Source organism: Callospermophilus lateralis, chromosome 3 (genome assembly GCF_048772815.1).
Source record: "Callospermophilus lateralis isolate mCalLat2 chromosome 3, mCalLat2.hap1, whole genome shotgun sequence".
Taxonomy (NCBI): domain Eukaryota; kingdom Metazoa; phylum Chordata; class Mammalia; order Rodentia; family Sciuridae; genus Callospermophilus; species Callospermophilus lateralis.
The window spans coordinates 117,667,531-117,683,185 of record NC_135307.1 but is presented as its reverse complement, the minus strand read 5'-3'; the positions used below and the strand labels follow the sequence as shown (position 1 = coordinate 117,683,185).

The window sequence follows — 15,655 nt, the reverse complement described above, 5'->3', positions numbered from 1 at the left end:
GGAGCCTGGGCTGGGACCTGAGCCTCCCTCTCCAGCCCCTCTTTCCTGCATACCCATCGCCCCATGACCCAAGTCACCTCTTCACCTCTGGGGCTTGATCAGGCCATTCCCTCCACTTGGAACACTCTCGCTCTTAAGACACAGCAAGTGGGGAAATGAGAGTCAGTGCATAGCCAGGGACAATCATGGCAATTGTGGCAGGCATAGGAGAGAGCCAGGACTAAAACCTCAAATGCCATATGGAAAATTCAGAATCAGGCAGAGGCTGTGCAGGGTCCCAGCCCCCGCCTCTTTCCTCCTTGGCATTCCAGTTCCATCCTGGTCTGGTGGCCTAAGCTCATCATCAAGAAACCTTTTTTTTTGGGGGGGCGCGGGACAAGGGACTGAACTCGGGGGCACTCAACCACTGAGCCACACCGCCAGCCCTATTTGGTATTTTATTTAGAGACAGGGTCTCACTGAGTTGCTAAGTGCTTCTGATTGCTGAGGCTGGCTTTGAACTCATGATCCTCCTGCGTCACCCTCCTGAGCTGCTGGGATTACAGATGGGCACCACTGCACCTGGCACAGAACCCTGTCTGATGGATGAGTTAACAGATGGGAATTAGGTCTGGGTCTGGCAGGAACTTGCCCGTGGTTGCATGCTAGTGGAAGGTACCATGCTACCCCTCCTCCATAGGGGCTTGGGCCGGGAGCCAGGAAGACGGCAGCAGGAAGGGGAAGCCCAGCCTGGCACCCCATCCGTGCAGCCAGTAGGACATAGGCAAAATTGAGTGTATGTCTAGGCAAATGTCTACCTGGCTCAGCTCAAGATGACCTGCCTGTCTGCCCCATCTCCCTAGGTCCCACTGTACTCACTGACACCCCACTCTCCAGGACCCCGGTGACAGTATGGAATGGTCTTCAGGCATGTTTCTGTCCCTCCTTCCTTATCCTGTCTCAAGTTGCTTCTGCCTTTACCATTCTGGCTGGCAGACCCCAGTGCCACGTCTCCAGCTGAGATCTGGGTCTACTGAGTCCTGCCCCCAATTCTGGCTCCAGCCCAACCTGGCCTGGAGCGGGGGCGGAAAAAAGGTCCTAGTGTCCTAGGGCGTGGACATCCTTTGCTCTTGGACCCAAGCCATTAATAACCAGATCTTCCTGGGTGTGAGGGTGCCTGGGAAGGGGGTGGCCCCCTGCCAGGCCCAGCAGGGGTGGAGTAAAGGGTGCTCATACTCACCTCACCCCTCCTCAGTGGGACATCAGTGCCTGTGGGGACAAAGCTTCTTGGCAGCTCCAGGGCCTCCAGGTAAAACCTGGGGGCACAGGTAAGGGAGGCAGAATAGGGGTGCCAGAGTGAGTTGGCTGGCCTGGGAGACAGGTGAGTGGCATAGGTGGGTAGAGTGGCTTCTGGAAGAATGGGGGCCATGAAATTAGGACTGGAGATAGAGGGTGCCAAAGCCTCTCCTTGCTCTTGGAGGGTGTCCCTCCCTACTGTACCTGGCTAGGCCCAGGCCTTATCCCTCACCCAGGAGTGGGAAGGGGATGGAGGCAGAAGCCATGGGTGTTGCAGACAGGAGATGGGCAGTTAAGCAGTGGGAGGTATGCTGGTCAGGGGGATTGGATGATCCTGGGATCACTGGGGTCGGGGAGGGGCTATGGAGGGTGTTTCTCCATCCCCCCTCCTTAGAAAATATCCCAACTGGGAAGGGGAGCAGACTGGGGAAGGGGTATGTTCAAGCAGAAGAAACTGGATAGGGTTCAGAGGTAGAAGAGGGACAGGAGATCAGCTGGGGTGCTCTCTGGGTCTGAATCCTACTGCAGAGTTCCCTACCTCTGGGTTCTAGCAATTAACTCCCCAGAAGAGGAGGCTCTGATACTCCAGAGCAGGTGCTGTCCGTCTTGGTAGGGCGACACAGAAGCTAGGCTCCTCGGTGGGAGAGGCATCCAAAACTTCCCATGGACTCATGTGTGTAACTCCTGTGACTCAGGAGGTTGAAGCAGAAGGATCACAAGCGCAAGGCCAGCCTCAACTTAGTGGGACCTTGTCTCAAAATAAAAAAAGAGCTGGGGATGTAGCTCAGTGGTAGAGTGTCCACAGATTCAATCCCTAGTACATTTAAGGAAGAAAGAAAGAAAGAGGGGAGATAGATAGATAGATAGATAGATAGATAGATAGATAGATAGAAAGCAAGCAAGCTAGCTTGTTTCTACTGGCCCCTAGCAAGGGGTGTGCAGTATGAAGCTTCTCCAGCCCCCTCCTGTGACTGGAGCAGGGCAGGGGAGAGGCAGGGGGGTGAAATGAAAGCAGGAATGATCGGGAACCGCTGTTAGCTGCAGAAAAGACAAGAGGGTCTGGGAAGGACCCTCTACCCAAAGCCCCAAATCCTCCACACACCCCACACCCAGTGCAGGCCTGTGACCAGGATTCTGTGTGGGACCATTGCAGGGGGACAATTCTCTTCTTGGTTCTTAAGACTCACCACTTAGTCTAATGAAGTGGGAGCAGGGACCAAACTGGGACAGGAGCTGGGTTGGGGACGGGGTGTGGCCGTAAATATCAACCTATCATCCATATGCTCCGTCCTCCTGCACCCAGAGCTCCCCACACGACCATCTGAATCATAACCTCCCTATCCTCACAACCCTCCTGTGACTCTGCTGTCACGGCAGCCATGTCCCACACCACATTCCCACCCTCACCATCACCAGCCTCACCTGAGGCTAACAGACTTGAGACTCTTCCTCAATGTGTTTTCTGGCCCATACATCCTCAGGTGGTGGGGCAGACAACAGTGTCCCCTTTCAAGAGTCTGTGGCCCAACAGCACAAGACCTGAGGGCATTTTCGTGTCTGTGCCAGACTCTGGAGCCTTGGGAGCCTGCAGGCGCCTTCAGCATGGGCGAGCAGTGTCTTCCAGCTGCTGCGACTCTCCTGGCTGGTAAGGGGGTAGGGACAAGGCAGGCTAGACTATAAGGCCCTTGTCCCTACCCACTCACTTGTGGGGGTTGCAGGGGTGAGTCTCCTTGGCTCCCACATCAGGGCTGACCTTCCTTGTTCTTGTATGAGCCTACCTTGGCCAGCCCAGAGCCCAAGTCCCTAGTTCCCAGGCTTGGGGCTTCCTGAGAGCACTAGGGTCACCACCTGAAGAAACCTGGTGCAGGACAGGCCAGCATGGGGTTCAGTGCACACTTGTGGATAGGTGAGGGATTAATCCCCAGAGTTCAGAGGTGACCCCACATATGCACCCCTCCTGTCCAGTCCCCAAGAACCATTCTGAGTGCTGGGAATGTGGTCAGGCCTGAGCCTTGGCCATGATGAAATGGGCAGCACTTCCAGCACCCTTGGGATGGGCCCCAGGAGTCATTTAAACAGAGCAGCCCAGAGCCCCAGGCCTCAGCTCCTGGGGAGCACTTGGGGCCCAGGGACCTTCCCTTAGGGAGGGGCCCTGCTATGGGGTGAAGTTGGGATGGGACACAGAGAGAGGGATCCTTAGGGTGAGTCCCTTAACCTCTAGAGTCCTTCCTGGGGGGCAGCAGGGCTGGCTGTCTGGTGGGCTAGCGTCGGACACCTGGTGGGAGGTTATTTGCCTGGGGTAGCTTAGTGGTTTGGGGGCAAAGGTTAGCCAGGGTTTGGATCTCCCAGGCTCCTGAGGGAAGGGGAGGTCCCAGGGGCTGTGGGCCAGCCCTGCCCCTACAGTGTCCCAACAAGGCCTCTCCTGTTTTGCAGCTTTCATGGTGGTCTCAGCTTCTGTCCTGTCCCTTCCTTCTGCTCACAAAGACTCTGGCCAGTCACCCTTGGCCCCTGGTGCATCTCATCTGCAAGTCAGCAAGAGGGCACTTCTGGCACTAGGCGTCCTGACAGAGACCTCTGATAACATCGTTTCCCTCCTTGGCAGGGAATTGGAAGCACCTGGGAAAAGGGCAGAAGCCCTCTCTCAGGGGGCAGCTGGGGGCCAAGAGGCTCCTGGAAACTTGTCCTTGGATTCCTCCTCACACCAGCTGACCCCCTTGGGAAAAACTGAGGTCTCAGGCAAGGCCACACCTGTCCCAGCATCAACATCACTGAATAAGTCCCAGTCAGAATCCTTAGTGACTGAATCTGCAGACACGATGTTGGCCCCTGGAACTCGGAAGATTACTGCCATGTTACAGTCGTGGGCTTCTCCTGTCCGTGGGACTGGGAAGAACTTCAAGATCCCTGGATCGTCTGTGACAGTCCAGGCTCCTGCCTCTGCAACCCTGGGGGCATCTGCCACCCCTAGACCAACTCAGGTGTCAGCCAGAGCACCCCTGGTCCCCACCACTCCTACACCCCCACGACCACCAGCCTGGCTCTCGGTCAGGCACACCCCCATTCCCAGTGTCCAGATGCCATCTGTCTCAACAGCAGGTTTCTTCAGGCCAGAAGCCTCCCCATCTCTGACATTGGCACCAAGGGGCCCAGGGAAGGTCGTGTCCTTGGTGTCCCCAGGCCGACTTGAGTCTGCTGCGTCAATGGCTAACACACAGCCAGACACAGAGTCCTTTGCCCCTGCAGTTCCAGGGTTGTCAGGGCTGGACATGACCTCCCCTGCCCTTGTGGCAGGCTCAAGACCACCCCAAGCTGCTGTGGCTTCTGGCCTGGGGCCCAGTGGTCCCCTGGGGCCATTGCCCTCAGTATTGCCATTCTTCTCCCCACAGCCCTCAGCAGCACTGCCCCTGTCTCCCTCCCCATCAGCCATATCTTTGTCACTGTCACCTTCCCTGTCACCACCGCCACCATCCCCAGTCCTGGCCCCAGTTTCCTCCCTCACCACCAGAGCCAGAAGTCCTCCTCCGCGCTTGGAGTCTGTGCCAGTGCCTTCAACCCCAGATTCTCCCCTCACACCTGCCCTGCTACCCGCGACAGTTCCACAGCCAGCCACACATCAAGGGACACTTCGGCCTGGGTGGAGAGTTTCTTCCAGCCCAGCCCCCATGACCACCCTGTCTGTCCCATCTTCCTCCAGTCTTCCCTCCGCTGCCCCTAGCGCTGGCTCCCCCAGGGTCCCTGCAGGTGCTCACCCCACCCAGCCTTACGCCTTGCCTCACCCTGGCCAGGCTGTCTCTTTGCAGGACTCAACATCTTCGGCCCCAGAACCCAGTTACGTAACCCACTATGTGACCTTCAAGATCTCCAGTGAAGTCTTCTCGGCTTCACAATGGAACCCTGAGGCCCTGGAGCATCGGCTGCTGAATGAGCACGTCTGCCACGAGGTGAGGCCCCTGCCGTGTGCGGCGCGGAGGGGCGCGGAGGGGCGCGGAGGGGCGCGGAGGGGCGCGGAGGGGCGCGGAGGGGCGCGGAGGGGCGCGGAGGGGCGCGGAGCAGTGTCCAGAGCACAAGCTCCCTGGGGGCAGCTGGGCCAGAGCTGAGCTGGGAATGCCCTGTAAATCAATGAGAACCACCCCTGTGCTTCTTGGGGTGCAGGAGAGACATGTGGAGTAAGCGGTGGGCAGGAAGGGGGAGCCCAGGCAGAAATATCTCTGGGGAGTAGATGCAGGGAGAAAACACCCCCAGTACAGAGACCCTGCCACGGGAAATCAGAGGAGGCTTTTGTTTGTTTGTTTTTTGGGTATGGGGATTAACTGAGAGGCACTCACCCACTGGGCTACATCCTCAGCCTTATTTTATATTTTATTTAGAGATAGGGTCTCACTTGAGTTGCTTAGCGCCTTGCTTTTCTGAGGCTGGCTTTGAACTCACGATCCTCCTGTCTCAGCCTCCCAGCCGCTGGGATTACAAGCGTGCACTACCGCACCCTACTGGCTGACTTTTTTTTATTTTAAATATATAATGTTATTGTATTTATTTCATACTTTTATTTTATTTATTTATTTGTATGTGGTGCTAAGGATAGAACCCAATGCCTCACACATGCTAGGCAAGTACTCTACCACTGAGCTAGAAATGCAGGTCTGGCTGACTTTTTTCTTGGCCCAAAGCCTCATCAGAGACCTGTGGGCCCTCATGCCCTGGCAAAGAAGGCACAGTTTCTGGACCCCAAACCAAATCCACCTGCCACGATTCTGGAAGCACCGGCCTGAAGGTGCCTTAGTAGAGAGTGCCAGTTCTTGCCTGTCATCCAGGAGGAATTCTGAGTGTCCACTAGTTCACTGGTTCATGCCTCCATTCAACTAATTCATCTATACTGAGTACACAGTGGTCCTACCCTCAGGGAGCCTCCAGTCTGCAGGGGGAAAGAGACAGAAGGAATGCTTAAACAAATGTTAATGTGCTTACAATCACGATAAGCTACATGAAGAACAGACAGGCTAAGCAGATGGCCAGGGTCAGAGGGTTGCCCAGAGAAAACTTTCTGAGAGGGGGAAAATTTTTGAGAGTAGGGGCTATGCCAGGGATTGATCCTAGCAGTCTTAACCCTTGAGTCACATCCCTCTCCCTTTTTAAATAATTTTTAGTTAGATACAGTCTTGTTGAGTTGCTTATGGCCTTACTGAGTTGCATAGGGCATTGCTAAGTTGTTGAGGCTGGCTTTGAACTTGTGATCCCCCGGCCTCAGCCTCCTGAGCCACTGGGTTTACAGGTGTGTAAACCTGTAGACCTGGCTTCAGAGAGGAAAATTTTAAGTGGGGTAGAGATAAGGTAGTCAGATGAAACAGGGAGGGGCCTTGTAGGCAGAGGGAACAGTATATGTGAGGACCTCCAGATGGACAGGTGGTCAGAGATGGCACGGGGGTTCCATGGAGAGTGACTTGGGGCAGGAGTGGGAGGCAGAACAGGAGAAGGGACTGTAATACAGGCCAGAGAGGCCTAGGTGACAGCTTTGGAGTACAGAGCCCAGGATGATTGGATTGGAGAGGAATTTTTCAAGAAAACCAATATCAGAGAGGGAAGAGCCCAGGGAAGCATTTGCAGCTCCCTGGACAGGTTTTAGAGGTGATGGGCAGGTCTCTGGCCACAGCGTAGGGAACAGCTCGGGCAGGGCCCAGCAGGGCAGGGGGTCAGTGAGGAGGCCCCTGCAGAGGCCAGGTCAGGGATGATGGTGGTGGAGGGGAGGCTTACTAGCCTCCACGGCTCTGTCTGTCCACAGCTGCAGTTCATCTACCGCAGGGCCTTCCCCAGCTTCCAGGGCGCCCATATCCTGGAGTTCAGGTGAGTGCATGTGGCTCTCAGTCCCCCACCCAGCTGATCTATGCCTTCCAGCCACAGGGCACTCTTCCAGGCTACTCAGTCCCCCATCGCCCATTGTGTCCAGGAGCCACAGGGGCCAGGAAGAGACCCCACCTGTGGTTCTGCCCCTGGTTGTGCTGTGTGACCTCAGATGGCCACCTGTCCACTGTGAGCCTGATTCCAGCTGCAGGGTTTGGACAGGAATGCTGGACATAGTCTGGGCACAGTGGGAAGGCAGGGCAGCAAGAACCAGTCCCTTATTCCCAGGACAGAGTGTGTGAAGAGATGCCACTCCCCCAGGTGCTTTCTGATTCTGAGCATCCAGGGAAAGAGGACGCTGGGGTGATCGTGGCCGATTCAGCTGTGAACCAGTCGTGATTTCATGAGCGAGGCTGAGGAGGTCCAAGTCGCCACAGCCCCACTTTAGTGAGCTCAGGGGCACCTAGAATCCCCTACACGAAGGAATTTAGAAGCTCGAATACTCTCAGTGATGGGGAGCTCACTATCTAGCCAGGCCAACGTCCCAGCTGGTTAGAAAGCTTACCCACTTAATGAACTGGAGTCCCCTTTGACTCCCCTGCCCTGGGCCTGAGCAGAACTTTTATCTCCCCACCCTTGAGATGGCACAGGTAGTCAAGGGAAGTAAAAAGTCATTCTGGATCTTGAGCCTACTTGTTTCCAGGCCTTTCTCTAACAGCTTCTTCAGACCCCTGCTGAGGCCAGCTGCCTCCATAGAACATGACCAGCTGGTTTGTCCCACAGGCTTTCAGAAATTCCCCAGATGTGCTGGGCAAGGGGGCACATGCCTGTAATCCCAGTGACTCCTGAGGCTGAGGCAGGAGGATTGCAAGTTTGAGGTTGGCCTGGGAAACTTAGTGAGACCCTGTTTCAAAATTTAATAAAGGGCTAGAGGATAGAGCTTTATGATCACGTGACCCTGGGTTCAATACCACCTCCAAAACAAAAACAAAAAATCTCAGACCTCCCTGTCTCCAGAACTCCTGCTCCTTATGATGAAGCCAAAGATAGTTTTCTCAGGGTCATTCAGACTAGCATCCTGAGGGCTCAAAGCCAGCTACAGCCTGGCTGGGTAACCCTGCCTCGGGCTTTGCCTGGGCAGGATTCACAGTGCTCTCATGAAAGCCACCTTGCTGTGGTGTCCAGGTGAACTTGCTTTCACTGAGCATTTGCTTTGTGCTCTCCTGATGGGGTCATTTAGGCTTCACCACAGTCATCCGGAAAAGGGCTCATCATCCCCATTTGACTAAGGAGGACACTGAGGCCCAGAGGGGTGACAGGACCTCCTTCAAGTCATACAAGAAGACTTCTCTGTGCAATCAATGGCTTCCCCTATAGACATCCCTCCCTCGGGACACTGGTCCCCGTCACCTGCTGGGGCCCCAGTGAAGACATGGCTCTGTCCACAGGCCTGGCTCTGGAGCTGTAAAGGCCTCCCTTGTGTTCGGGGGCTGGGCTCTGGGCCCCTCTGCCCGGGAAGTCCTCTGGATTTTGTACCGCCAAGTGAAGGCCTCCAGGGGCATGCTGGGGCACCTGTTCCTGGATGAGAGCAGCCTTGCTGCTTCCGGTGAGTCCTGCCTGTCCCCAGGCCTCTGTGCCAGGCCCACAGGGAGTGCCAGGAGGTGGTGGGAGAGGAGGCTCCCGGGGCCTCCCCAGCTCCCCCTTGGCTTGCAGGGTCCCCCCTCACTGACTTAGCTCTGGAGACCGTCTGCATCAGTTTCACGGCCATGAAGCCCTTCCTGCCGGAGCTCGTCCTGCCTGGTTCTGCTCCCTTTGTCCTGCTGGAGGACCAGATCCTCCACCTGGTGAGGTGGCTCTCTCCCTGTGTCTGGGGGCTGGCGCGCTTACCCTGCCTTCCTCGAAAACAGGTGCTACGAAAACAGAGGCAGCACCCAGCGTGGCCCTGTGTGTGGGGGGGTGGGCAGGGTCGGGTGGGGTTGTGAGGAGGACGCAGCTCTTCAGGGGAACATGTGACCAGGCTCTGTGACCAGATACCCCAGCCCAGGAGGCCTTGTGCAAGGAGGCTCTCAGATCCTGCCCCACCCCGCCTGGGTCTCAGGAGAGACAGCTCCTGGTCAGCTCTGGAGACCATCTGGACACTGACCTCCAGGACTCCCTGCAGGTCACCCCTGTGGTGTCGAGATTCTACAAGGAGCACCCCCAGGAAGGCCCCCTGCTCCTTTTCAGGTGGGTCAGGTCCCGTTCCTGCCCACCCAGCCTGCTCTGCTCCTCTCTTGGGGGCTCCTCTCTGGAGTAGCAGGGGCAGCTCCATCCCTGGCCCAGAGCTAGGACATGGAAGCATTGAGTTGGGGGCCACCCAGGGGAGGACTCTGTCCTGGTAGCTCCCTCTAGCCTCATGGAGCTCTGCCCTTGGAGGTAGGAAGCTCCCGCCTGAGGTTGTGCACATGGGGGCTCAAGGCCTGCTTCTAGACGCCCATGCTGGCACAGAGCCCGTGACCCTGGCACTGTCCACTGTTCCTCCCTAGTAACGCAGACCAATGGGTGAGAGTGTCCATGGAGTACAAGTTCCAGAACTCTATCCCCACCCACCTTAGAGGCCTGGCCAATCACCTGGCTCACAGCATCATGGATCCCATCCTCCAGAAATCCAGCATTGTGGCCAATGGTGAGTCAGAGCAGGGTCCCTGTTGTCTCTGGTCAGCAGTGTCCTACCTCTTTAGGCCTCCTCACTCCCTTTCTGCAGGTGGGCAGAACTTCCTTTCAACAGCAAAGTTCAAGTGCCAGGGCCAAGGGAGAAAGCAGACGTGGAGCGTTGGGTGGGGGAACTGGATAGAGGCAAGAAACTCGGGTCAGTGAGACAAGATGGGCAATTGCTTCGTTGTCCAGGATCTCAATGGATCCTAAGTGACAGGATCTGGGGGTTTGTATGTAGCTCAATGAGAGAGAACTTGCCAAGCATGCATGAGGACCTGGGTACCATCCCAGCACCACCAAAAACTAACGAGATCTGTCCCAAGTTAGGAGACAACTGCTCAGCTCAGCCCATCTGCAAGGAAGCCTAATGTCCCCTTGAGCCCCTCCCATGGGGACATTTAGGCAGGCTTGTGCCATATAAAGAGATGGCCATTCACCACTCACACTGAGAGAGCTCTGGGTCCACTCCATGCACTCCAGCCACACAGACTGGAACTGCTCTTGTGAGGTTCCTCAGCCCAGAAAGTGCTGGTGCCTCTTGTGGCCTCTTGGGGGAGATCAGTGCTTCTCCTTCCAGTCCTGCCCTTGTGTCCCTCCAGAGCAGTTATCAGGTGCCAGCGGGCCCAGAGTGCAGACAGGTTGGCTTGAGACTCAGCTCTCCAGGGGCCAGAACCACTCCCCAGGGAGCCATCCCCCAGCATATGGGCAGCCTTCCTTTGCCAGTCTTCCCAACCAGCAGGACCCGTCACACCCCATTATCAGACAGCAGAGCACCCCCTGCCCTTGTGGAGAAGGCTGTGCTGATGGTCTACCAGCCCCTCCACTGCCCCACCTGGGAAGCGCAAAAACTCTTTGCACTTCTCCCCCTGAGCCGGGACAGGTGAAAGAAAACCAGTCTCCTACTCTGTTTCTAGTGCCTCTCATTGGCCATTTCATGAGCTAGAGGGGTCACACTGTCCACCCCTGTGGTGAGGATACAGCCATAGACAACAGTGAGCTTGGTCATGCTCCTGTGAAACCTTATTTATGGATATAGAAATGTGTGTATGTCACATAATTTTTATGTCATAAGATGCTCTACTTTTCCCACCACTTAAGAATGTAAAAGCTGTCCTGGTGAGAGGGCACACACCTGTGATCCCAACAATTTGGGAGTCTGAGGCAGGAGGATTGGAATTTTGAGACCAACTTAGAAGGATCTAAGCAACTTGGCCAGATCCTGTCTCAAAATAAAAAAGGCGGGGGAGAGTAGCTCAATGGTTAAGCACTGTTGGGTTCAGTCCCCAGTACTGGGGGGGGGGGCACCCTTAGCTCATGGGCCGCACAAAAGCAGAGAGCTTTGGCTCTTGAACTGAAGTTTGCAGTAGGATTTGGGCATGTGGCCTGAGGCAGAATGTGGGTCCTGTCCCAGGATGCCTAGGAGATGAGGCCCCTGATAGATGTCACCCACACTCCCCCTTTTACTCTAGGGGAGAAGGCAGAGCTGGTGCTGTATGAGATGTGGCTGCAGATCCTAGGCCAACCCTTCACCAAGGCCTTGAAGGACAAAACCAGCCCTGAGGCCCAGAAGCTTCGGCAGCAGCTAACGAGATGGGTGAAGTGGTGGGATGGAAGGAAGCAGGAAGAGGGAGGCGGGGGTGGGTGCTGGACCAGGCTTCAGCAGAGCTGTGACCCTCTTCCTCCTCTCCTGACCCTCAGCTGACCAGGGGGCTCAGGTCTCTGCAGAACTTTGGCCAAGTGGTGGTGGAGGAGTTCCAGTGAGTGCCTGGGCTCCAGGGTGGGAGCAGGAGGCTGGAAGAGAGGCCCTCCCCGAGTCATCCCAGGTTTCTCAGTGGCCTGAAGACTGTGGATCCTTCTTCTAGGCCAGAACCACTGACTGCCAAAGTAGGTGCCATCTTCTTTGGGGCCACACCAGCCCAGACCCTCATTCAGGACAGCGTGCATCAGGCCCTGTACATCCTACAGAAAGATGAGGGCCTCCGGGTAGAGATGGTCACCCTAGCCCTGGGTCAGTGCCTCCCTACTTCCTGCAGGCCTCTTCTCTCTGCCCATGTCCTCCATCCATCTGCCTCCTCCCATGGGCTCTCTGACTTGCTGCCCCAGCCTTCCTTTTCTTCTTCTGGGTCTCAATCCCCCAGGCTCAGGCCCAGCCCTTCCTGCTCCCAGGAGTCCCCCAAGGTGCTCCCTGCTCCAGCCCTTCTATTCCTGCAGCACCTTCTGGGCCAGGCACCTGACCTGAGATTCTCTGTGGGCTGGACCTCGCCTTCCCAGGGCTGGGAGGTTGGGGACCCAGCCCAGCCCCTGCTTTCCTGCTCTCTGCTGCAGGCACCTGCAGCTCCGGAGCTTCCCGTCAGCCTGGCACCCCCAGCCCCGCACTCCTCATCCTGAACCCCCTGCTTGTCACACTCATCCTTTTCCTGGTGAGTGTCTGGCTGGGCAGGGGCTCCTTCCTGGAGGGCAGACTGAGCCTTTGGGCTCAGAGCTCACTTTCTAACTGAACCTAGGGTCCCCTCATGTGCCAGATGAGCTGGGTTTTCAACCAGGGGCCTGGGCTTGACCCCATGACCCCACCCTTCTTTACAGCCCCAGGTGTTGAAGTAGAAGGCCCGTTTCACAGTGTCCAGCCTGGGGTCCAAAGCATGCACTAATAGTAGCTACACTGCAAGGCACAGAGGCCCTCTCAGCCAGGCAGGGGGAGCCCAGCTCCCTGAAAGCCCTGAGGTGCTTGCACTGGGGATGGGACTGTCCCGAAGCCTGGCTCCCGTGAGCAGTCCCCAGGCGCCGTTGCTGCAGTGCCTAGGTGGGGAGGTCAATACACCAGCCATGCCCCTGCCCTATCCAGGCAGAGGCCCAGGGGTGATCCAGCAGACTCCTTCAAAAAACCACTTGCCTCCAGTTCATTCCTAGATGCCAGGAACAGAACTTAGGGCTACAGGAGGCCAGGAGAATCAATAGAGAAATGGAGATGTGAGGAGAGGGTCTTGCTTCCCTCCACCCGAGGATCCCATCGGTGGCACCACAAGTCCCTGTAGAAGGCCCCAACTCAGCTTCCCTTGCTCTCCTGCCCGTCCTTCCCCTCTACGCAGGGCCAGGGTATGGAGGGCTTGTTAGCACAAAATGACCGAGCTGGGTGCAGACTTCACGGATCAGCAAAGCCTTTATTCAGCAATGGTGTCAGGCATCTGGTGGATGCACTTTCCTGATGAGAAATGAGCCACGGGCCAGAGGAGGACTCTGTGCTTATATATGTTATGCTGAGAGGTAACTTAATTATTGACAGAGCGTGTCAGTTTGGGCACTCAGGAAACAGGTTGTGAGAATGTGACATTTTTTTTACTGGGCAATATTTTTACTTGGAGAAGATGGAGGGTCTGGGGTCAGCGTTCAGTGCTTATCTCTTTCCCTTCAGGGTCCCATTTTCCTGTCACTGGGAAAGGATTTATTTGGGGAAGGATCAATACTTTGGCTTCCTCCAGGGACTGCCATTCTAGGCTGGCTGGACGTCCTGTCACTGGGAGAGGATCAGTGTTATCAGCGTGTTGCCTTCTCCCTCACTCCCTCTTCCCAGGCCACATGAGTTTGGGATTTGTCATTTTCCACATCTTACAGGATTGCTGCCCTGTTCTGGGAGCCTCCAGTTCCTGACTTCAGGCTTTTCCCTCTCTTCTCACCAGGTGACCCCTCATGACATCCTCCCCTCACTGAAACCCAAACTCCAGGCCTCTCCCTGCTTCATCTTATCCAGGTTCCACAGACAATGCCTCAGCCCTGTGGAGAGCAGCCAGGGCTCCAGCATCTCCCAGAAACCCAGAGAGGAAAGCCCAGGGTCACACCACAAGAGGGCGTCTTCCCTCCTGGGATTCCCAAAGACTGGACTCTCAGGGCTTGGGCAGAGGTGGGGGATGGGAAAGCAATCCCCTGTCACCTTGCTGGGGAGGCCAGATGAGCTTTAACCCCAGGCACCCCCTTGCCTCATCCCATGATGCATAAAGTCTGGGAAACATTTGCTATTGATTCTGTGCTCTTGTGGGGCCAGGCACCTCCCACCTCTCCACACAGCAGGCGTCCTGCTAACTACAGACTTGGAAGTCAAGGGCACAAGCCTCTATGGAGCACACACAGCTAGACCAGGAAAGCACAAGGATGTAGGCTCAGTGATGGTGTCTATCTGCCAGGCCCAGCAGCCACCTCTCACTCTACCAGGATAGGAACTGGGCTCATAGGAGGACTGGGAGCAGGTACTCACACAAACGGTGTAAACAGGGTTGTCCGGAAGAAGGGGCAAGGATCCAGTCCTGTGTGTACATGTCCCCAGTGTCTCTGGAGAGGGGGGCCATGTAGGCCAGGCCCTGAGGATTTCCCAGCACCTCAGGGAATGAAACATGGTGGGAACAGCAGCCCCGCTTGCCTCTCATAGCACTTTGCAGGTCACCTTCATTCACAGGAGGTGGGTCAGCATCTCAGCCAGGTGAGTGCAACACACTTGTAATCCCAGCAGCTTGGGAGGGTGAAGCAGGAAGATAGTGAGTTCAAAGCCAGTCTCAGCAACCTAGGGTCTCACTGGGTTGCTTAGGACCTTTCTGTCTCTAAATAAAATACAAAATGGGGCTGGGGATGTGGCTCAGTGTTTAAGTGCCCCTGGGTTTAATCCCTGGTACTGAGAAAAAAAAAAAAAAACAGGAAAGTGGACAGGGCTGGAGGTATTCATATCTGCAAGAAGCAGATATGGTTATAGAAAAGTTAGGAAACAGACTTCTGTTTGGTATAAAAAATTGTCTTTAATCCCAAGGAGTCTAGAGGCTGAAGCAGGAGGATTGCAAGTTCAAAGCCAGCCTCAGCACTTAGTGAGGCCCTAAGCAATTCTGTGAGACCCTGTTTCTAAATAAAATGTAAAATAGGGCTGGGGATGTGGCTCAGTGGTTAAGAACCCTGGGTTCAATCTCTGGTACCAAAAAAAAAAAAAGGTTGGAGTTGGGGGGATGAGGATGTAGCTCAGTGGTAGAGAACTTGCCTAGAATATGTGAAACCCTGTGTTCAATCTCCAGGACTAAAAAAAAAAAAAAAATTGCTTTTAGTTTTAGACATGAGTTTGCAGCATCCTTATTGTGGGGAGGGAGGAGGGCTTGCAGGAAGAGGAAGCAGGGGCAGAAGACTGACTCTCAGAGCTAGGTAGCCTCAGGCTAGAGGGCTTGGGCAATGGGGGCTAACATGAGGCCCACCTGCCACAAAGAATCAGAGGCATTGAGAGGTGGATCTGCCAGAGAGGATGAGGAGTCTCAGTGGCAAACCAGACTCCGAGCAAGCTGCCCAGGCTAGGGAGGTCTTGGACCAGGACTGACCTCAGCAGCCGCTTGCTGGCCAGGGACTAAGGATGTGGAGAGGAAAGCAGGTTTGGTGGTCTCCTGGGGGAACATCAGGATAGGCAGAAGTTTTAACCTAGAACGTTCTAGCAACTCCTGGGCTCACCAAGACACAAAGAGGGATTTGGCTGTGGTGATATCAGGGATGGCCTTTGGACCCTGAAAGGGTAGGGGAGTCGGGTGTAGCCCCATCCAAAGGCTTCCATCCCTGCAGGAAAGTTAGCAGATCCTGTGAGGGGCCCAGACCATGGTCTTACCTGGCCAGAAATGGACTGTACCAAGGTACCAAAGAAGGTGGGCAGAAAGATCACGTAAGAGTTGACAGCTCCTGGTGGCAATTTCCTCTGGAGTAGGCAAGCTTCTCAAAGCCCTAAAGGGTCCCACCCCACCACCCCAAAGACCAGCCTGAGACACACATATAACCCAGGGTGGCCTCTCCAGGTGCCACAACTCCTGACTCAAGGCCCAGGCTGTCCTGATGCCTAGGACAT

At 55.7% G+C, this 15,655-nt stretch overlaps 1 protein-coding gene across 1 annotated transcript; it reads left to right on the top strand.

Moving 5' to 3' along the window:
• The first annotated feature begins 2,877 nt into the window (after window positions 1-2,877).
• On the top strand, window positions 2,878-12,405 carry LOC143394791 (taste receptor cell protein 1-like). Its single transcript, XM_076849416.2, has 12 exons — window positions 2,878-2,920; window positions 3,709-5,216; window positions 7,052-7,113; window positions 8,559-8,716; window positions 8,824-8,954; window positions 9,272-9,336; window positions 9,636-9,775; window positions 11,274-11,398; window positions 11,503-11,561; window positions 11,667-11,812; window positions 12,130-12,224; window positions 12,388-12,405. The coding sequence occupies exons 1-12, from the start codon at window positions 2,878-2,880 to the stop codon at window positions 12,403-12,405; spliced, it is 2,550 nt and encodes an 849-aa protein (XP_076705531.2).
• The last annotated feature ends 3,250 nt before the right edge of the window (window positions 12,406-15,655 follow it).